The sequence below is a fragment of the Hydra viridissima genome, unplaced genomic scaffold, assembly GCF_058129835.1.
Source record: "Hydra viridissima isolate aposymbiotic clone 2 unplaced genomic scaffold, HvirCarnegie_v1 scaffold_5, whole genome shotgun sequence".
Classification (NCBI taxonomy): Eukaryota; Metazoa; Cnidaria; class Hydrozoa; order Anthoathecata; family Hydridae; genus Hydra; species Hydra viridissima.
Window position 1 is genome coordinate 5,690,405 of NW_028324304.1, and position 23,137 is coordinate 5,713,541.

General features: G+C 31.2%; 3 protein-coding genes and 1 pseudogene across 3 annotated transcripts in view; all 4 read right to left on the minus strand.

Moving 5' to 3' along the window:
- The window catches only part of LOC149888176 (uncharacterized), a 154,664-nt gene that overhangs the window by 94,901 nt on the left and 36,626 nt on the right, over positions 1–23,137 (minus strand). The gene's annotated exons all lie outside the window — the stretch shown is intronic.
- LOC145193212 (uncharacterized) lies at positions 9,339–13,550 on the minus strand (annotated as a pseudogene).
- Positions 13,741–14,463, minus strand: LOC149888188 (uncharacterized). Its single transcript, XM_090088058.1, has 2 exons — positions 14,181–14,463; positions 13,741–14,060 (listed from the first exon to the last, which is right to left on the minus strand). Exons 1-2 carry the CDS (start codon positions 14,422–14,424, stop codon positions 13,741–13,743), a joined length of 564 nt encoding a protein of 187 aa, XP_089944184.1. The 5' UTR covers positions 14,425–14,463.
- LOC149888189 (uncharacterized) lies at positions 18,574–19,821 on the minus strand. Its single transcript, XM_090089024.1, has one exon. The coding sequence runs from the start codon at positions 19,819–19,821 to the stop codon at positions 18,574–18,576; it is 1,248 nt and encodes a 415-aa protein (XP_089945150.1).

Sequence of the window (23,137 nt, forward strand, 5' to 3'; positions counted from 1 at the left end):
AAATTATCAAAGTCACATTCAAGAATGCGAAAGCAAAAATCTTCGAAAATTTTTTATTGAAAATTATTAAAGTCACATTCAAGAATGCGAAAGCAAAAAGGGTATAGCGAAGGTTTTCGTAATTCAATCGATAATCTTGGAAATCAATTTAGAGTATTCATACAGCCTAAATGATCATGGATTAAGATAAAAAATATTAGGAACAAAACTGAGTTTGGGGATGCTCTAGAACTCGCATACCAAAAAGAGGGCAAAAAAATCATGATCGCGTGACGATAACCCATTATCATCTTCTATTACTATAATTATCATCTACTATTACTATAATTATTAGCTTGATGATCATGATTTCTTTATTTAAAACTAATAGAATATTTCTATAACGAAAAAAACCAAATGTACTTTTAATATTATTAGAGTATGTAAATAATACTTCATATTGCTCTGTTGTTTCTGGTCAACTTAGATCTGGGTTTTGTTTCTAATGTCAAAAGATGATGCTCGCCTTACTACACCGCAAGTCACGTCAGAATATAACAAATATTCTTAAATAAAAATATCAGATTTAACTTTGAAAAAATGTCACTTGACAATAATTTACTTTGAAGACGTCTTAGTTTTTCATTTCAAAAAAGATCCGGATTGCTGGAGTAAAATTCTTCAAAGTGCGTTTTCACTGGACTAAACAAAGTTGGAATAAGGTATTGTTAAAGGACGGTATTAGTTATTTATTAGTTATTTTAGAGGTCCAAAAAACAAAAGAGAAGACCCCCGGTACACCGTAGCAACCTTAAAACACAGATAATATTGTAATGGCGTGGAAATATATTTTCCACGATTGTATAGAACAATTAAATCAAATTATGCCAAATAACATTTCATCATTTTTTTATCTATTTATTTTTATTTTTTTACTTTTTCTTTCAATAGCTGTTGAAACTAAAAATACTAACGGTTATTTAAAATGTATTTATGCCCAATAAAAATTTCATGCTGTACTAAAATATCGCTGATGTGCATATAATATAATAGCCGTGGCAGAGTTTTGTTTAGTACCTTCCTTTCAAAAAGCGCAATTGGTTTGTAGTTGAATGGTCACCCTTTCAAGTTTATCCACTCAACTGGTGGTCAAGGGATAAAGCAACAAATATGTGAGAACCTTAACAATGAGAGTTCAGAGCTCCAATTCTATATTTACTTACTTAGCTATTTATTGATTTACTTACTAAATGGAGAAATATTAAGTTGAATTCCAATTTGCAATTTTTGATTGAAATGCTGACAGAGGCCTAATTTTTATTTATGCAAGTAGTATAAAAAAGCGAGAACTGGATCACCATTTTTCGACCATGTACCAATCATCAAAAATATATCTATAAGAATTATCTTAATCAATGATTAATTATTTTGTCAACTGTCATTTTTCACGTTTTTTATTTTTTCAAGTGTTAATTGATTTTAACCATATAAGCTGCCATAAGCATATAAGCAGCCATAAGCATATAAGCAGCCATAAGCATATAAGAAGCCATAAGCATATAAGCAGCCATAAGCATATAAGCAGCCATAAGCATATAAGCAGCCATAAGCTGGATATGGATAAAGTTTAAACATTTGTTATGACTAAAAAAAGACATTCGAATTTTCCTATTGTAACCATTAAACAACCATAAAAATTGGTAAAGTTTTAAGTGTTTGTTGTAATTGCAACAGAACATTCAAATTTCTTTATTGCAAGCATTAAGGAATCATCAACAAGCGGTAAAATTTTAAGCACTGAATTTACAAGAGGATAAATAGTTTTTACTAAATAATATCAAAAAATTAACGTGGAATATTAATCAAATCTTTCTTTTCTATCCATGAGTTGAATGAGTCTAGATTGCTAACCCATTTTTCTAAAGATTTTATTTTTGTTTATCTCAATATCTTTTCAATCCTAAACACATCTTGTTTTTTCTTTGCAATTCCTGTTAAATCTTCTCCATTATAATCTTCAATCTTAACTGTGGCTGAAGTAACATTTTGTACAACAGGTACTGTAAAAGCTTTTTCAGTCAATCTGGTTGCATAACCCTTTTTGAAGATAGACTTCTTCTTGCTTATTCTTACTCTCTATCACCAACTGATAAACTTGGTTTTGGTTTTGATTCTGCTACTTTAAGTTTTTCTGGGTATAAACTTTTTTATACTAGATTTTAATTCTTCTTTAAGCTAGCTTCAACAGAAGTCATTTTAAACGAAGAATTAACAGTATTATTATATTTCTTAACTAGGTCATATATACATGAGTTGAATTATGCTATGAACAATAACTTTTCTTTTTATATATTTTCTCTTAACTTGTTTATACAATTCATCAGCCAGTTGAGACATTGAGTTTGACATTGTATTTATTTTTTGTTTTTTTTTTTGAAGATATATTCATACCCATTCTAAATTTCATCATTTTTCAATTAATCAACTTTGTTACTAAAGATTTGTACCAAACTTGAGATTTTGTTTTACCAAAAACCCAAAATCCAATAATCCAAAAAACCAGCAAAATTTCAGTTGGGTTGGGTTTTAGCTTAGAAACCCTGGTTTTTGACAACCCTGGTCACAATAGAATTCAACCGTTATATCTTATGAATGATCTATAAAATAATTTTCTACCCTGGTATCTATTACGCGCTAGACAACTTTTGAAATTTGTTTCATAAAACTTTGAAGAAATCATTTCAAAAATTTCTTTTATGTATAAAAGATAAATTTAAAAGATTTGTACAAAATGCAAGAGGAATAAAAACATTAGAGAGTTTACTTGTAACGGTAAACTGGTAAAATCATGTGTTGTTTGAGAAGATAATGCAGTAGCAAATAAAGAGAAGAATAAATGTACACATGGGAGGAGTGCACAATGTAGCGAATGTTTGAGTGAGGTTAAAACTGCAAAAAGGTTCCGTATTCACCTTAGAGCTAAAAATCATTGTAAAGAATATTAAGGTGCAGGTTTATATGAGCATGGTAATTTAAGATGGGTGTGTTTACCATATGTGCATATGTGATGCTTATTAATCCGATACTTTTATCAAAAATATTTTAAATCACAAACCACAAAATATCTAGAACAAAATGATTTATGGTGTACTTTTATTACGCCATCGCTGATAAAGAACTGCTAAACACTATCTAATGGTTCAATTCCTCTGTTGGGCTTTAATCACCAAATCTTCAATCTGTGCTTTCAGTTGATGATCTAGCGGTAAACTTAACTAACCATTTTCCATTATACCGTACAGAGCTAGCTATCAATCGATTTGGCACATCCCAATTAAAAAATATACAAATTCATTTATTTAGAGTTCTAGCATTAGCTTTAATTTAACAAGTTGCAATAAGTGTTCCATTAAATCCAGCAGCACTTTCAATCCCTATTAATTTACCTGTATTTCCTGAATTGAAACTGAACTATTAAATCACCATCAGGATTAAATGTAAAAAACTTATTCCATCCTCCATGATCAAGACCGAACAATCCATTTCTTACAGCATAACTATTTGCACATGCCTTTAAAATATAAACTGTAAATATATTAACTATATCAGCTACACTAGAAGCTGGTTTTAAATATATTGAAGATAAAAATCTTTGTGCACCAGTTCAAAGGAACTGTTAGCAATCTCTTATTAATCTTATCCGCAAAAATTGTTGATTGTTATTTTATCTGTAAAAATGGTTGATTTGTACAAATGGATAGTATAGCATTTAAACCACTAAGAGCTTGTCCAAAAAGTGTTGAAATCTTTGTAGTTGTTGAAACATGTTAACTCTGTGCTTAATCCTCTATCAGCTTGATATTTACATTCAGCCCAATTTATCATGTACTCGTTTATATAAGTCCCACTTGCTTGAGACATTAAAACTTTAAAAACATTTAGATCAACATTCCGTGATTACTAGTTGCATCTGTCGCATTACATATATCATCATTTGTCATGCTTAACTCACTAGTTATTGTGCTTTCAGTTTTTTTCACAAAAGTAATAATCAACATAATTAGTTGCTGTAAATCTTGATTATTAGTTGAATCTGTTGCACTAGTTTTTTAATAGCTCCCATATCCAAAAAAACTGCTCATCGTACAACCAGATTTTTTTAAACAAAGGATAACAGTTATCATTAAATTTCAAGTAGCTGCACCTTAAGTATGTTCATGTTAGTTTATCATTTTATTGTTATTCATATCCAACTTTACTATCATAGCATCACTGTACTTTTTATTAAGTTTTGTTCTAAGTATGATTGTGGTATACCACTTGCTTTGAAACTTGTTGCAAATGGACCGCTACAAAACTTATCAACAGCCATTTTTTATTAATGAAAAATAAATTTCAAGTTTTTAAAAAATCTATTTCTATTAGTAAATTTACAATTCCTTTACCTGGTGTTCTAATAAGTCTATAACCTATAACGATGATATGTTATCAAAAATATAAAGCTTTTTTTTTTTTCATCATTAACTGCGAGTTGAAGAATTGGTTTTGGGTTTTTATCACCAGGTGTGAATCTCATTCTTAACATTCTACCTGCTGTTAACATTGAATACCCATTAATCTGTGTTTCTTTTTTTATTATAACTGTTTGCACATAAACAGATGCCCACTCAAATATTTGCTCACCTAAAACTTTGTTATATATTGTTATTTACGTAAAACTTTGTTATTTATTTTTATTATAGGTTTAAGTTTAACACAAAGTAGTTGTTAAATTTGATCTTGTTGAGTTTTACCTACAGATATGTACTTATTATGATATATACTTAATAATAATCTTGAATAATAATCAGAGCTTAAATATTCTACTATTTTACTCATTAACTCTGCGTTCATTAGCAGCTTGCAAGTCTTGCAGTTTTTCATTACGAATGTATTTAAGAATCAAATCCAGTTGAATTCAGTGATAGTTGAATTAGAATCTTAACGAAATTTGTTGACTGGCATTTTAATTTATGCTAGAATTTTCAAATCAATAATCACTTAAAAATACAAGTTATATTTTTTTGATAAGCGCACTAGTTCACTTATAATTAACATTTAATACATTTAAAAGATTGCTCTAATTTTTCTTTCAGTTTCAGAAAGTGTAATCGAATATTTTAAGTTACACAAAAATGATTTTCTTTTCAGCCTTTTTGCCAGAAAAATTTTGAAGAGTTTTCTTTTTAAGTTCGAAAAATGAACAGAAATCATAAACCTTTTATCAAAGTAACACAATCCAGTGTCAAAATTTTCCGTGTCGCATACTGTAACCGAATAAGTAGTAGGAAAAGGCCGATTCTAGCGCATCAATACCTTTCCATACTTAAGCCGACCTCTATCGAGATGCCGATTCTTACGTATGATGTCGATTTGTGTCTTATTATCCGAGTAATTATTGACTTAAATAATTTTTAAATAAACATTTTTAAATAAAAATTAAAAAGTGGGAGTAAAAGTCCATCCAAGTTTTTGAAATAGGTGAGAGCAAATTTCATCATGCATCTTTTTCTTGTCAATTGTTTTTAAAAAAGAAAAGTTTTCAATTTTACAAGGATGATTTCTGTTTCTTAAAAGTTGAAACAAAATATATTGCGCACTAATAAAGCTTTTTCTATTATTTTCTTTCGACTTGTCTTTTCCATAATAAGCGTCATAGAGAGAAGAGAATTTTGTATAGTCTTTAATGATTTGCTCCTCCAAGTATTCAATGTCATCCATTCTCTCACCAGTCAGCACGAAATAAATATAGTTAGTATTTTCATAGTGATTGGAAAACCCAAGTTGCTTTAAGAAGATGAGTATATGCTCTTTAGTAATTTTAGAACATTTGATGCTTTTTTTATTGGAGTCAACTAGAAGGTTTATAGCTTGAAATTTGCTTTTAAGTTTATCAAAGACTTCTTTTTGAACTTTACATTTTTGCTTTCCATTGTACTGTTTGATGCATTCTTGGAAATGGTTAATTCTTGACGAACTTATTCTATTGGAGTGATAGTACTCTATTTTAATGTCTAGAGTATCCTGTTGGCAAGAACATTTTAAGCAAAACATTTTATTGCAGTCATCCATCTCAAAATTTTTAGGATGATCATTGGAGCAAAATTTGCATTTATAAAAGTAGATTGGCTTTTGCTCAATTTTAATATGAGTCCACTTTTTAGAACTGACAAGTTTTATCGCCATTTAAAAATATTGTCTTTGAATGTCTTCTTTCTCAGCTCTAAATTTATCAATTTCTTCAAAGGGAAGTTTTGTATGTAGAATGTCTTCATACCTTTGAATGAGATGAATGGTTTTTAAAAAAAAGAAAGCTTTTTCAGTTTTCACCTTTTTAAAGTTTTCCATGTCTTTCGCAGCTTCAATGTCGAACTGCTTTAATATTTTATCGTTTAGTGAAATGATACTCATGTTTATTAATTGCTTAAGTAAATCATAAACCGCTATGTATTTATCACCTCTAACTCAGCAGGTTCATCAGGACCGAAAAACTTATCATAATCGATCAAATTAAAACAAGGTTTACTTTTATAATGTCCAACAGCCAAGGTGTGAATTCCATCTTCCAAAATGATTCTTATGTCATCTTCAGCGCTGAGTGCAACTTTGTTAATCTCTTTAGTGTAAATCTCATGCTTATGTGATCGAATAATGTTCATTTTTGCAAACTTTTTTACTCCATTCATTAAGCATTCTTTGTAGTCATGATGTTTAATTTTACTTTCAACAACGTTTTTATTAACACCTTTGCACTTTTTGTGTTCTTTTTCTTTAAGAATCTTGTAAGAATAGAGCCTAGGTCGAAGTCCGACAAACTCTTCAATTTGCTTTCCTTCTGTTTTATCTTTGAACATGCCAATGACCTTTGAACATGCCAATGAACTTTTGACCCCACGTTTTGAACGGCTGGATGTTTTTTATTAAAGTCGCTCGTGTCAAACCTGCTTTCAACATCTGCCGCAATGTCTTTATAAAAATCTTCAGTTTTGATTTCATAAATAAGAGAGTCCGTGTCAGTCATTAACAACTTAGCTCGATCATTATATTTTGGTTTCATGTAGTCGTAATGGTGTTCGAACATGAGAGTTTTGCTTAAATCCAAGATACACATTCCCAAATAAATAGGCTTGTTGTAAACCAGTTTTGTTTTCTTCATGTGAACAGCGATCAAGTTTTCATCAAAAATGGTTCTACTTTGGAAATTAGGCTTTTTAGACAACTTAATAGGTTTTTCTTCTTTAGTCACCAGTCTCACGTCTACATGATTTTCAATGTTTTCCATCGTTTTTCCAAAGACAGAGTTGTTCATAAGCTGAAAAAAATTTTTCTCAAAGTCATTATTGGCTTTTGTTCTTAAATCGCTGTTAAGATCAATGTATTGTTTCATCCAAAGTCTTTCTTCAAATCGAACACCTCGATGAATTTTTCTAATGTTTAACCTAATTGTTCATATAGTTTTAAGTTAACATGGTGGATAACATATTTTTCTTTCTTGTTTAAATTCGGAACAAGCTTGTCGACATTGCTGAGGGTCATTCTTTCAGGAGCTAAAGGGTAGTCGTTGTGATAGTCATGAAGATGTTCAGGATATTCTAAATCAACCTCTAAAATGCATGGGATATTTTTCCAATTTAAAAGTTCGTCTTCAGTCATCCATTCAAATCCGTGAGTAGGAAGAGGCTTACTTATTGCCCATCCGTATAGATTGTTAGCGTCTAAATAATGGATGAATTTAGATGGTTTTGTAGGATCTAATGAATCACTCATGTATTTGTTATTAGCAGTTCCAAGCCGATTTGAAATCATGCTTATTCCACCACGTATTCCTTTTCGGATCATGAGAAGCATATCAGGATCGCTTAGAAGCTCCAATTCTATTTTTGTCATTTTTAAGCAAGCGTCCCAAGCCAACCCGGGAGATGTATAATACCAAGCAGAGTCTAGTCCATAGTATTTCATGAAATTTTCGTCTCTGAAATTTTCAAGAACATCTGCAAGAATCAAGACGTCAGACACATTGTAAATGTCATGGTAATCTCTAAACGTTTAACATCCAAATTCATTCCAAACGTTTAGAGCATGAGCATAGTTCTCTTTTTTAATAGGTGTATTGTTAAGTTTAGAGTAAAATTCTTCGATGGGAGGTCATGCTTTTTCAGAAAACTTTTTAATCGAGTCTACCCAATCGTAGGGGTATACACCTTTTCCTAATAAAAAATTTCGTTTTGTTTCGCTATACATTAAATTAAGGTTCCTACACATAATATCAGCTTTTTTAAGGCTTCTATCTTTACAATCTTTGCAATTTCCCAAGTAGCAAACAATATTGGCGCAATATTGGCGCAATATTGTTAGCGATGTTGGCGCAATATTGGCAACAATATTGGGCCAATATTGCGCCAATATTGCAAAATGTTTACATTTAGCAATATTCGCCCAATATTAGATTTATATATTGGCCAAATATTGTTGCCATTATTGGTTCAACATTATTTTACAATATTGGTCCAATATTATTAGCAATGTCGGCGCAAAGTTGGCAACAATATTGGCCCAATATAAAATGTTTACATTTAATACTTACCTAATATTATATTTATATATTGGCCCAATATCATGACAAATATTGCAAAAACATTCGCATAACATATCAGACCATATTGCCAAAAAAACTGATTTGATTTGTAGAAATATGTAATAATGGCACTATTTATAGTTTTAATTCGTAAAAATAGAACAACAGCTAATATATTAGTATTAGTTATAATTAATTTGTTGGTTAATAATGTTAAAATGGAAACTAAAAAGTCTCAAAATTGAATCAATATATTAAATATGACACTATAGTGTGATATAAATTAAATATATTCAATATGGCACTATATATATAGTGCCATAATTTTAATCAACAAATTAATTATAATTAATACCAATATATAAGTATTAATTTGTTAATATATTATAAATAATAATAATATATAATTATAATCGTATTATAATATATATAATTATAATATAATATATTATAATTATATATTATAATTAATTTGCATTTGCTGTTTTTCTATTTTTCATAGTTATACATAGTTAGTAATTTATATTATAATATATACTTAGTTCTTATACTCATTTTTTTTGTATTTTATATATATTTCATCAAGTTAATGTACAAAATACTTAAGGTATAAAAATATATTAAATATATGAAAACTACTCATTTGTAGACAAATTAGTTAATAAGTCGTTTTAAAGCATAGTAATGTATTATTTTTTAAAATAAATTTCAACAAAATCTTTACATATAAATGTTAAAAAAAATCTTATGTAAACTTTAAACAATGAAGAAAAGGAAAAGCTATAAAATAATTTTTTCTCTGCAGCAATAAGCATTTTTTAAAGATTGACGATAACGGAAAATATGAATATTGTTCTGACAACTGATCAACTTTGAAAACATTAAGTTTTGATGAGTCACATGGATAGCTGTAAAAATTTTTCATTACTTTAAAAATGCGAAAAATGATAATTATTCCATCATGCTCTGAGTCAATAATATTGCAAATTACGATAACTTTTCCATCATTTAATAAAGCGCATCTGTTTGCTTTCTCAGTGGAAAAAAAACAACCAGCAAAATTAAGTTGTTTATGCTGTATTCCTGTAAAGGTAAGGGTTGGACCTTGGTGGTGAGTTTTACACAATGAAGGTTTTAATGATGGCGGTTCATCTGAAAAAACAAAACTTTGCTCAGATAAACGCTGACACAATTGTCTGAGTGGAAATCGGCCAGTTCTTACCATTTTTTTCAGTGAACCAAGCATGTTTTCAAATGGGAATGCACTAAAATTATCAAGAGTACCAAAAAGCCTAACATCATCACATATATGAATAAGACTATGCATAAGGTAACTTAATGAACTATCACCATACAAACTTGAGAGTTCCTTTACAAAAATTTTTAACAGTTTTTCAGCATAATTACAATAATTATTAGAAGTATCTGGATTTGCTAGTATTGAAATAGCAACATTTAAAAGCATAAAATGATGGTATATATTCGATGGTAAGTGGTTTCTTAAAACAACCGGACCAACATAACATAAAAAAAGTCTAAATTCAGTGGCTTTCCATCGACTTATTTCTTTGAGGGACCGTGGTTTTCTGGAAAACTCATAAGGAATACAATTTACCAAGCTAATCATATTAGATATAGTATCAGCATTTCCTACGCTTATTTTAACATTTCGTGAGCCACGAAGCCAATACAATATTAATTTTCGAGTCGCACCAAGGCATACAAGATTCATATATTCCGAAGGAAATTGAGAAACATGTCCAATATTAAGCTACAGAAGTGATAATATAATATTCTTTTGATGATGCTGTTTTTGTTGACGATTAATAAATGAAGTATCTGTTTGCTTTTCTGCATTAAACTCTGGAAATGTAACTCTTCTTTCAACATATTCTCCAACTTGAATACACCTTTCGCATCCATAATAGCCATTGTGGCTTGTTATACCTTGCCCGAGCAGGTGCATCGCATATAAAAGCATTCACAGCTATGGTAAAAAAGGAACCTGCTGCTACAAATCCATGATCCTTAAGTTTTTTAACCTCCGCAACGAAATCAGATTAAAAAACTTTCGCTGTTATTGGTTTACTATTTCCACAAAACAAGCTAACTACAAAAGGTTTATAGATAGTTCCATCATAATTTACTGAACAAAGTATTGGCCAAAAATTGCTTTGCGGAACTTTTAAATAGTGGCAATCCATCAATGCTAAACTGAAGTTTCAAACAACAGTCTTCACAAGTTGTTACTTTATTTGCACTTTCCAATATTTTTATTAATTGTTTTTCAAGTCCTAAATAAACATATTCACCGCAATTGTTGTGGATATCATACATTGGGATTATATCATCAAGCTTCTTAGTTTTTAAAACAGTTCTAGCATCTTTCGGTAAGGAATGATATCGACCTAATATTACTAATAAATCAGATAAAGCAGTATGTCTTATGTTATGTTTTACAGACCAAGTTGCCAGCAAATCTTGCAAACTTTTATTATGCTCGTTTGCATCACCTTCACCTGAACAAGATGGGTAATAGTCATTGCCATCATTCTCATCAGAAGAACTCAATTGAGAGAAAGAACCATTAGTAAATTTAACATTATTTGTATCTCCCTCAAAACCAATCGCTTCATTTTTACATCGATCATCTACAGTTTCGAAATCTATAACTTCACTCTTGTCTACCAAATATTCTAAATAATTTGATATATGAAATATAAAAATCATTATATAATATACTAAAATAACTTTTCACTGTTAATGTGAGAATTAGCAAATATACTATGTATGCTTACTCTCAATGCTGCTAGTGCAAGATAAACTTTCATTTTGTTGCAAGTCTTGCAATTTTATTTGCAAGCTACTATTTAGAGTTTCTAATTCTTCTAAATGCTTCTTAACATTTCTTATGATAAAGTTTGATCGAGCTGCACATCTATTGGTTTTTTTTTGTTTAAACATTATCTTAACAATAAAAAACTAGAAAAATTTCATATAATTTAGATTAGGGGCCATCCATATAATACATACACAGTAAAACCACAGATTTAGGACACCCCCTTTGCACGCTCTTAAATGCTTTTAACTACCCTCTGCGTACATACGCATTATTTATTACAAAATTAAGACCCCCTCCCCTCCTTCACCAACGTATGAATATTGCAAAACATTAACAATAACAACAAAACTTTTTCTCTCTTAATTATTTATAAAAAAATAAATTTTTACACTCGTGAAATTCAATGTTTTTATATGAAAGAAAAAAATCAAGTTTAGGAGAAAAAGAGAAAGAGAGAAAGAGAGATAGTCAAACCGCGTACGTACTCGCTCTCTTTAACACCCTTCCCTCACTTATACGCATTTGTAAGTTTTTTTTTTTAAAATTTCGTACGCATTTGAACAAAATTTTTCTAAATTTTCATTTTTGAATTATGCCTCAAAAAACATTGTCAAGATGGCACTACCATTTCGATCAATTTCCATGTCGTTAAGGTTCTCTAAATTTTTTTTTTGGTGTTTGATATCTAAATATGCTATGCGATGTACCAAATTTTAGGTTGTTACATCATTCAGATCATTAAAGATTGTTATTTATTAAAAAAAAAAAAAAAAAAGTTGAGTTAGCATAAATAACAACTGGGAGATGTTGGGGGTTCCTAATTTAAAATTACACTTTTATTAAAAACTGTTACAGCTGATCTGACACCAACCTAAAACAGGCAAATTATAAACTTCAAATTAGAAACACCAAGCAATTATTGCCAACCTTAGTTTTTTCTAATTCGAAGGGTTGTATGTGTACATTGTGTATGTATGTATGTATGTATAAATATATATATATATATATATATATATATATATATATATATATATATATATATATATATATATATATATATATATATATATATATATATATATATATTTCTTTATTTTAATTAAAAGATAGCGAACCCAATCCCAATCCATAATCACCTTGCCCCAACCCTTTGATGTGTTATTAACTTCAGGTTTTTTCCCCCTAAATAAGTTGATGCATGTACTACTCCTTGCTTGTTCTCCCTATATCAATCGATATATAATGGAAACAGCATAAAACATTAAATATATTATAATAAAAACATTATGACTTGAAAAAATAAAAAACATTCAGATCTATTTAAGTAGAATTTTTGTGGTTTTTTTAAAAAACTATATAACTTAATTAGTTTCTGCAATTAGAACTTTTGTCCAACATGGAATGTTAATGTAAAATTTGATATGTTGTGGTAAGAATCCTTTAAGAACTATTTTTTGGCGAGTATATATATATATATATATATATATATATATATATATATATATATATATATATATATATATATATATATATATATATATATATATATATATATATATATATATATATATATATATATATATCAATAGGGAAATATTAGGGGTATATCAATAGGGAACTGTTAGGGTTTCAGTACAGACATAAAAGGGAGTTACTCCTCTATCAACTGAGGGTTTGGAATAGGGCAGTGATAAGTTAGATTTATTTATTTTTCTTTTTTTTTTTTAAATAAACCGTATTTAAAATCTAAATATGCTATATCAGATGTTTTACTATTATTACTTCAAACTTTATCTTATTTAAATTCAAAACTTGAATAAAAAAATACAATAATTTTACCAGTGACTCCAACATGCCTTTGTTGCAGAGAGTTTCCTCCAGCAAAACAAGGTCATCATCTGTTAGTAGTGGTAACTGATTCCACTGATTTATATCAGGCTTAACTGTCACTCCAATTGCAGAACTGTTACTAATTGACGCAACTTGTGTTTCAATTCGCTCCAAACGATTGAGTATTTTTTTCATGTCATATTGGATAGAAACAAACATATCTAAACACTTTTTTTAAAATTCTTTAAATAAATAATAATTGTTAAGAACTTTACCAAAATTACCCTCATAACACTTAAAGAAAAATATATACATACATAAGTTTAAATAAAATTTTAAATACAATTACTTAAAAATCTTCTGTCTTCCAATAAATAGGATTGATTTTCGCTTTCTCCATATTCTAAAATTGACACCTTTGATTGATTTGAGCTTGTTTGTGGATGTCTAATATTAGGCAATAAAGTTGTTGGACTTAAGGAAGACTTTTGTGAAAATAAATTTGAGCTGATAGGATAACTATTTGGGCATTATCAACTGAAATAGGTTTTTTGGTTAATTTTAGTTTTGATTTAGCTTGTAAATTTATTTTATTTATTGTAACAGGTTGTTTTGGTGAAAATGAAGCTATAGAACTTCCTTCATCACTGTCATCATCACATACCCCAGCACCACAAACAACTGATTTATCAATTTTATTTTTTTTTCGTGCTGAACTTGTCTCACTATCACTGATATCTACACTTGAGGTATACAATAGTTTATCCATCATTGATGAGGCAACGTTAAAATCATCTAGAATAATTTAAAGAAATATAAACAACATAAAAAAGTATTATAATATATACAAACGCAATTTATTCGTATTTAAAAAAAGCAATAACAAAATTATGAAAATAATCTGCTTAAATATACTTGATCCTCCAAGTATACGAACTGTATATTTCCCCCAATTGCTACTTGGTGTAACAAAGTTAATAACAGCATTTGTGCATTTTGCCACAGACTTTAAATGATGTGGATAAAATGCTTCTGTGTTGCTTATTAGCCAACTAGAACATATAACATCCATAGAGCAGCCTTTAGATTTACTTCCTTCTGTTTCAAATGCAACTACCACAAACTTCTTATTAATAAGTTCTTGCTTTGATTGTGACATAATAAAGATATTGATCTATATTATTAAAAGTTACATAATACAGCTATAACATTAAAAGTTAAAATTCATATATATATATATATATATATATATATATATATATATATATATATATATATATATATATATATATATATATATGATTAACGTGACAAATTGTAGAACTGAATCAGAAGCACTTTTCTTTCTTTATTTAATACAACTTAAATTTCCATTTAAAATGGTTTTTTTTTTATTAAGATTAAAAAACTCATAATGATGTCTGCAAAATAATAGGATGTTGCTACACACTATACTCTTACGTTTGTATAAAGCATTAAAATAAAATTGCTTTGTTAACATGGCCGTTGTATTTTAACGCTTTTCGTTGAAAGTTAATGATTTTTCTTTTATATGCGTTTATCTAAGTTTAAAATAAATGAAAAATTAAAGCCATTTAATTAAGTCTAAAAATTAAACTACTACATCATATGCTAATCATATGTAAAACTTGTCCTTTTAATTATTATGTATTTGTCAAACTTGTTGACTTTAAAATGACATTATTGATATTCGATAAAGATACGCATGGATACAAATATACTAATATCGACTGACGTTAGTCAATATTAGCCAATATTGGCTAAATAATAACTTTCCAATATTTTTTCGCCTTTATCGGCCAAATATATATTACAACAATGCTGACACAAAAATATTGGCGCATTATTGGCTAACAATATTGTATGTCAATATTCGCACAATGTGTTTTAAAAATATTGGCGATATATTGGATATCTTGGCCAATATTGGCCAACATACCTAATATTCCGCCAATATCGCGCCAATATTGTTTGCTACTTGGGTCGTTTACAATAGCTCTTACCTTTTTTATCGTGACAGCTTTCCTTACACGTCTCTACATCTAATGTTTTACATTCATGACATACATCTTTAACAAGGTTGTCTGCTAAATCTTTTAGTGAGCTAGCCATGAATCTGTAACTATCGATAAATTGTAACTCTCGTTTTACTTCAATCATCTTACTTTCTTTAGATTTAAACTCGTCCACTTTAATTTCTTTTGAAAAGCTAATATACTTTTCTTCATTGTTAGGAATACATTTTAATTTTCCAGCTAATTTTTTAATAAACAAATGGCTATCATAACAAGTCAAATTATGAAAGACAACAGGGAAGAATTTTGGAATTTGATAATCCAAGTTGCATTTTTTATGAGCAGCTCCGCGGTACTTTCCAGTTAAATGACAGTGTTCTAAAACTTTATCGCCGTCAAGATCCTTTTTGCAAATGTGACATTGAGTTGCATCTTTAAAATTTTTCTGATTTTCATAAGACATGACAGGCTTTCTTTTAAACTTGTATTTATTGTAAATTTTAATAATATCTTTTTCGAGACTGTCTATAAGTTTTTGAGCTACGTCATTATCATCGTTTTCTGCTGTGTACGTAACAGTCTTTTCTTTATAACCTTCAGGACCTTTGATGTAATAACAAAAGGAGATTGGAGTGTGTTTTTGATATTGCCTCGTGTAAGACTCGCCATCAGGATATTTATTTTCATCGTTAATGGGTTTGATGAAACTTTCAAAGTCAGCATACACGACAAACGGAACTCTCATCGACCTGTTGTAGTTTTTAAACTGAAGGGTGGTTCCTTTTTTAGGGAGTTCAATTCTTACCGAACTATGTTCTGACAGTAAGTCCAATGTTTAATAAGCGATTCTTCAGAGTTGAAACCTTGTAAGCAATTTCTACAATAATATTTTTTATGTTGTTTTGATGATGTAGAAGAGGACATCAATCGACTAAAACTTTTAATGAGGCGGTAATGATTCGTTTCATCGTTTGAAATGAGTAGCAAGTGAACACTATGCTTTCGATCTGAAAATTTAGATATTCTTAAAGGGTAAGGTTTTTTGTTTTCATACCCAAAAACGTTGATGCTAATGTCTATCCAGACATTAGCATCAACGTTTATTTTTTCAAACTTGTCGATTTGATTAAGCTCAACTGGGAAATCAAGTCCTTCCCATTTCAACTCTTCCGATTTTAGAATCAAGTCTTCGTCAATTCTTTCATTATCTCTATTCTTTAAATTCAGAGCTCTAACGACAGACCATTTAAAGCATTGATCGTCTTTGTTTTTCATATTAATAACCGCCTTTTTATTTTTCAAGTCATCAGGAAGTTCAATATAGGATGAGGCGGTAAGAGGAGTGTAACTAATCATGTTAACATCTATTTTTAAAATTTTAAACACTTTCCAATTAGACCCCTCTTTGTTGTAATTAACCATGTTTTCAAGAACTCTTTCTTTCCATGTTTCAAAGCTCTCTCTAGTATCTGTTGATTCGAGAAAAACTTCATATTTAGAAGAAAAAGAAACAGTTTGAATCTTCTCTAATCCTGTAACCATATTTACCTGTATCATTTCACACGTTAAAACAAGGTTCGTTTTTGTGTTTATCTCTATGACTTTAATTGCAGCATCTTTAACCATGTTTAGAAAGGCTGCAGGGTCTTGATAACTTACAGAAGGGCTGTAAGAAAATTGCTTTGTAATATAATTTAACGCATGATCAGTCAATTGAAAATGCGGTCTAACAGGTCTCGGTGTAGGAACCGGTCTCGGAGCAGGAACCGGTCTTGGAGCAGGAACCAGTCTTGGAGCAGGAACCAGTCTGTTGATAAACTTTATTAATTTTTCAGCTCTGTCTCTTGCATCTTTTACTTTTTCCTTCACCGCCTTTGGAACGTACGGATCAATCGACGCAAGAACACTGTTAAAACCGTCAACAACCGCATTTCTTGCAACTGTCGCTAGGCTTGAAAATAATCCAGGTCTTGGAGCAGGAACCGGTCTTGGAGCAAGAACCAATCTGACGGGTGATGAATGAGTATCAGGTTCGACAACAAATCTTACTTTTACTGGTTTAACTTTTATAGGAGGTTGAACAAATCTAACCACAGTAGGCTTTTCAACAATTGGCGGTTGACGTGGTCCAAACCCGATAATAGGTTTTGTATTTTTAATAGCTTCAATAAGTTCAGCTTTTCTCATTTTTGAGATATCTTTGATGGCACGGTCTTCAGCCATAATTTTTAACTCTCTCACGGTCATTTTATCCATTTTAATAAAGGAAAATATTTTTCTTAACTCAAATTCAATTTTTTAATTCTTCGAATTAAAAAACATGTTTAAGCAGCAGCAGACTCATCTTCTTCCGAACCATCCAAACTAATAAAATGATGAGTGTTAGTTATAAAATAAAAGGCATTTAATTCATCACTGAAATGAATAAAACGTTGTTGACCATACTCATCAACAAAATACAAACGACCTCCTAAGGAATGAATAAAGCGACCATCATTAAAATAATTACAATATGATAGTGTCTTCATCGAATACTGTTTGCTCAATTGATCAAGCATAAAACATCGGTGTTCATATTCAACAAGAAAATAATAAAGACCTAATACTTGATCATATTCCATCGAATGTCGAGTGTTATTTACATCAATCATGTAATTCATCATTTTAAAATAGGAATGAATTTTTTTACTCAATTTTCAATTTTCCAAAAAGAGTTGAAAAATGTTTTAACCAGCAGGAGCGCATGATCTTTCATCTTCAGGCTCATCTTCTTCCGAATCTTCCGAATCTTCAGATTCATCATCTTCCGAATCTTCTTCAACTCCAAATTCTCTTTTTGCTAATTCAAATTCTCTTTTTGCTAATTCAAATCTTTCTTTTACTAATTCAAATCCTCTTTTTACCAATTCAAATCTTTCATTTGCTACTTTAAATCCTCTTTTTGCCAATTCAAATCTTTCATTCGCCAGTTTAAATCCTCTTTTTGCCAATTCAAATCTTTCATTTGCCAATTCAAATCTTTCATTTACTAATTCTCTATCCATTTTTAAACAGGAATGAATTTTTCTTAACTCGAATTCAATTTTTTAGGTCTCCCCACTGGCCTATCCTCCTCCACGTCCTTCATCAATTCGCTCTTATCAATCAGATGGTTTTCTAAAGCCAGCATCAACAAAGAAAATTTGCTTTTAGACGTTTGAGTAATGCCTTTTTCTCTCAGCAGCTTTTTAAGATCTTTTTTCGTATACCTCATTTTTTAAGAGGAGTGTAAATTAGTAAACAACGCTTATCTTTTTACTGTCGGATTTAATCCTGAGCATCTTATCAGAAATGACTACAGCAAAGACTTGAGTACCAGCAGTAACGTTTGCATTAAAGGTTGCCTTGATTTGAACGTCCAACACGGTTGATTTTAACCTTTCTGCCTGCTTGCTTACGTCAAAAACAAAGAGAGGGCAAATGTATCTGTAATTTAAACCGGTCATATTAGGTTGAGCTACAATATCGTCAATGCCGTAAAGTCTGTTGTCAAACTTGCACGCATCTCTATAAGCCCTTGAGAATTTGTTGTTCTTAAAGTCCAGGTCATAGTCTACAGCAGGATACCTTTCGCTGTTTAAGGTCACATACATGTTTTTAATATCGCAATGATCAAAGACGGATGGATTTCGGTCTTGACTGCCGTCTCGATTGGTTTGGAATCCAATCACGACATATCTTGGTCTCTCGCTAGCAGATCTCGCGCTTAGTCTCCAACTAAATGTATTAGCCACAGGAACAGAAATGGTGTCACATTGTCTAGACTTGAACGATAATGGAACGTCTACTTTAGACTCGATGATTTTGTAAAGGTTGTTGCTTTCCAAGAGAGATGGAGTAACATGAGGCATAAACAAAGACAATTTAGTCAAATCGACTTTTCCTGCACTTATAGCATTGGCTTTAAATATGGCGTCAGTGTCGCTCTTTCTCACAAGGCTTATAGTGTGCTTAAAACCATAAAGAACTTTGTCGTAATCGTCGCAAAATCCAAAAATGTGTTTCAAAGGAAAGCATAACGAAAAGGTTCCTTTATCAACAGGTTGCTTAATAATGTAAGCGTGTCTATTGATAAATCCAGCGTTATTAGCAAGATCAGCATCCACGGTCGTATCGCGTTGCCACAGCTGATTCATACCTTCAGATATTTGAAACTCCACCGGGTATTTAAGATAACCAAACATGGTGGTGGATTGACCAGGACTATAGATGGTTTCTACCTCTTGATTGGACAAATAGTAAGAAATTTGGCTAAACAAATGCATGATTCCGTTGTTTGCAAAAGTAACCACATCTGTGTCTGCATAAATCGTCCCATCTGCTTTAGTCAGTCTTCCTTTAACCAATAAATAAGCCTCAGAAAGAAGCGTAAACAAATCTTGCTGCTCAATATTAATTCTGATCTCCCCAGTGTTGTTTAAATTGGTGCGCACAGGCTCATACTCGTGAAACTCGAATCTCTCAATTCCTTCATCAATCATGACTTCTTCTGTAAAATTTAAAATCTCGGAGTTTGCCATTTTTATATAAAAGAAAAAAAATTTTTAACCTCCGAAGTTCCGAAATTCCGAAGTTCTGAAGTTCCGACGTTCCGAACGAACGTCTTTAGATTATTTTCAGGTCATTTCCCATTTTAACTAGGTCTTGTATTCGAATGGCGTTTTTACGACTCAAAGAACCTCCCATCATGGAATACTCGTCTACAAATCCAGATTTTGTAACTGGAGATGTTACCAACTCTGAAATAATGTTTTTGCTTTTCTGAGTCATTGCCGGCTTTGCGAATTTTTCAATGACCTTCTTGCCTTTATCAATAGCCACATCTTTAGCAGTGGAGATGGATGATGAGGCTAATTCTTTTCCAGCAGACTTGGCAGCCATATTCGCTTCTCGTCCCAATTCTCTTTTTGCCATTTTAGTAGCCAAAGTCGACGCTGCTCTCGATGCGCTCGACGCAGCCGCTCGTTTCATGAAATTTTTAAACGTATCAAATATACCGCTTCCACCAATCACGTGTTTTCTCACATATCTCTTTCTGTAAAAGATCATTTTTTATAAGCAAAAAAATTATTTTGCAATGCATCTCTGAATTGATTTGTACTGGTCTTCGCTAATCACCTTTTGTCTTAGCAGCTCATCACATATACTCACAGCCTCGTTTCTTGAAGACGTGTTTCCAGCAAAGACAAGAAGCAATACTTAATTGAAGCTTTTCTACTAACGCATTCGGATCGCTTAGAGGAACGATAAGTCCATAACCTTTTCGAGACTTGAGATCGTTTTCAATACCAACAATAATACTATTATACTTTTCAATTTCTGAAGCTCTTGGCTTATTCATTCTTGCATCTGACTTTACAGCTCCGCTATCTGTCAATATTTTCGAGAAATTAGCCATATCTTCATCTGTCACGTTGAAGTTCTGTGAAATGTTTGGACTAGTTATCAACTCCCAAAGACTTCTTGTTCCTTCATACTTTTTACCTCCGACAATCATATCATCTCCATCAAACAAAACACCCATTTTTCCAATGCTATATTGACGATCATTTTTACTCAATTCAAACTTGTTCATAAAATTTTTTTTCCCTCTTTTATTCTAAAGACTCAAATAAGTCGTAGCAATATTGCCTAAAGGAATTGTTTCATCCATAGCAGTAGACTCCATCACTGGTTCATCCTTGATCTCAATACTTTTATTAATACTATCTATCACCTTTTTATTGCTCTCAATAATCGGCTTAAACAATTTGCTCACATCCGTCTGAAATTGAGAATCCATCAAGTTTTCATTCACACTGTCTTGATAAATTTTATTTCTTCTCGCCAACACCTCTTTCACAATCTCATCCCGTTTATTCGGGTCTTGTATTTTATAAAAGGTCATTTTTAAAAATACGCAGAAAAAAAAAAAACATCCCTTTTTAAATAGGTTGTTAAACGTTTGAATCGCGTCTTCTCGTCCTTTTTGGATCAAAGACTCTTTAGTCAACTCATCTATTCCTTTATTAGCTTTTGATCTTATCTCCTCCACCACCTCTTTAAACTTTTGAAGCTCTTCCAAAATCAACTGAAACTCAGAATCGCTTATTCTTCCATCCACCAATGCTTTCGAAATATGGTCGCTGATCGTGTTCAATTTTGACTCTGCCAACACTTTAATCTTTTCATGCTTTTCCGCTTTTAAAGCCAACTTTTTATTCACTTGCCCTCCAACAATGGATAAAAAACCTACTCCAATAGCTACACCTTCACAAGCTATGGCTGCTGGGCTGGCAACAATCGTACTCAAAAGACTAATTCCAACCGCACCTAGAGCTATGCATAACACTTGCATTGAATTGTCCTCATTGGATATAATTCTAAAAGCGCGATGGTGCTTTTTACTTAAATGAATTCTCTTTTTTCTCTCGTTGTCATCTCGTTCTGAATCTCGCTTATTTTCTTAAGCCGATAACCTTCTTCAAGCGGAATCTCAGTGGGAGCTGTAGGAAGACTCGGATATATTTCTTTATAACTTTTGTAATCCACTTTTATTAAGACAAAAAAAATAATTTTTAAAGAAAATTTACTAAGCATAAACTTTCGCCTTTTTTAACAATCACATCCTTGTCGCTTTTGTTGTAAATATCGATAAAGATCTGATCCACAGGCTCTGAAATCATCATACTGTGATTAAAATAATTCAACTTTACATTAAGACCATGTCTCAAATTCACCAACGCTATTCCCTTCTCAATACCAAACATGAACAGAATCTTTTGCTTAGACAGTCGAATCAAATGAATATCTTTTTGAGCAAATACCTCATATCTCTCACTTACTTTTAACGGAGGGTGCTTTAAATACTTGTCAAAAACAATAACGCATTTTTTCCACTCTTTCTCTCTATCATAATGAACTCTTCTCACACACTGCATCTTTTTTTATTTAAAAAATTATTTTTTATTCTGCGTGTTTTTAATTGCATCATGCAATTAAAAATGTCATTTTTATTGTGCCATTAATTTCTTTAAGTCAGAATTAGGCGTAATAATAGACTTGTCCGAGTAGGAGATAAAAGCTTCCGGATTGCCCAACTTGAGCATCACCTGAAATGAGCGTTACAACAAGCCTTCTTCCAGCTGCAACGCTGGGCATGGAGTCTGCTTCTCCGAAATTTCTGTTAAAAGAGATGGTGGTGGTGGATCCTATGGAGGTATTGGATTGATATAGCAGTCCCGTTGATTTGTTGTTGAACGAGGTGACATTTGACCCGTTCCATGAGGACAAGTAAAAATCTTCTAATCCAGACGAGGAGAAAATGCATTTGCTATCACCGTCATACCTTTGGAAAGTGATGTAATTGTTACCATTATAAGGAGTCCAAGGACTAAGCACAGTTCCATTCCCTGGAGGTAAATTTCCATCATACATTCTTACTCTGGATTCGCACCAGTTTCCAGAGGCGCCAATGATGTGCATTCTGATGTATTTCAGAAAAACACCTTTTCCATTGCCTTTGGAGTTGAGCAGGACGTATTCGTTTCCGTAAGTGGTTTCGAAATATCTAAACGTCCTCGCTTATAGTTTGTAAAGCGGCAAAGAGGGAGGAATGAAGGAGAGCGTGGTAATGAAAGGTTAAATCCAGTAGGTGATGGGTGAAACTGTTTTGTTTTGCAATACAATTTCGATGCTTGTTCTGAACGACATGTCGAGTGTAAAATATCCTCCCAAGGAGGTGGAACTGTATGCGTTGCATCCCTGCAAAGAATTGTTGTAAAAGGGTCCACCGAGAGGGGAGAAGAGCAAGTCACA

What these genes read in the sequence shown, in the direction of transcription:
- LOC149888188 (XM_090088058.1), bottom strand. Translation starts at nt 14,424, where the DNA reads ATGTCACAATCAAAGCAAGAACTTATTAATAAGAAGTTTGTGGTAGTT. An exon ending in TCGTATACTTGGAGGATCAA is followed by an intron (nt 14,061 to 14,180) that starts GTATATTTAAGC and finishes AAATTATTCTAG; the next exon opens with ATGATTTTAACGTTGCCTCA.
- LOC149888189 (XM_090089024.1), bottom strand. Translation starts at nt 19,821, where the DNA reads ATGATTGATGAAGGAATTGAGAGATTCGAGTTTCACGAGTATGAGCCT.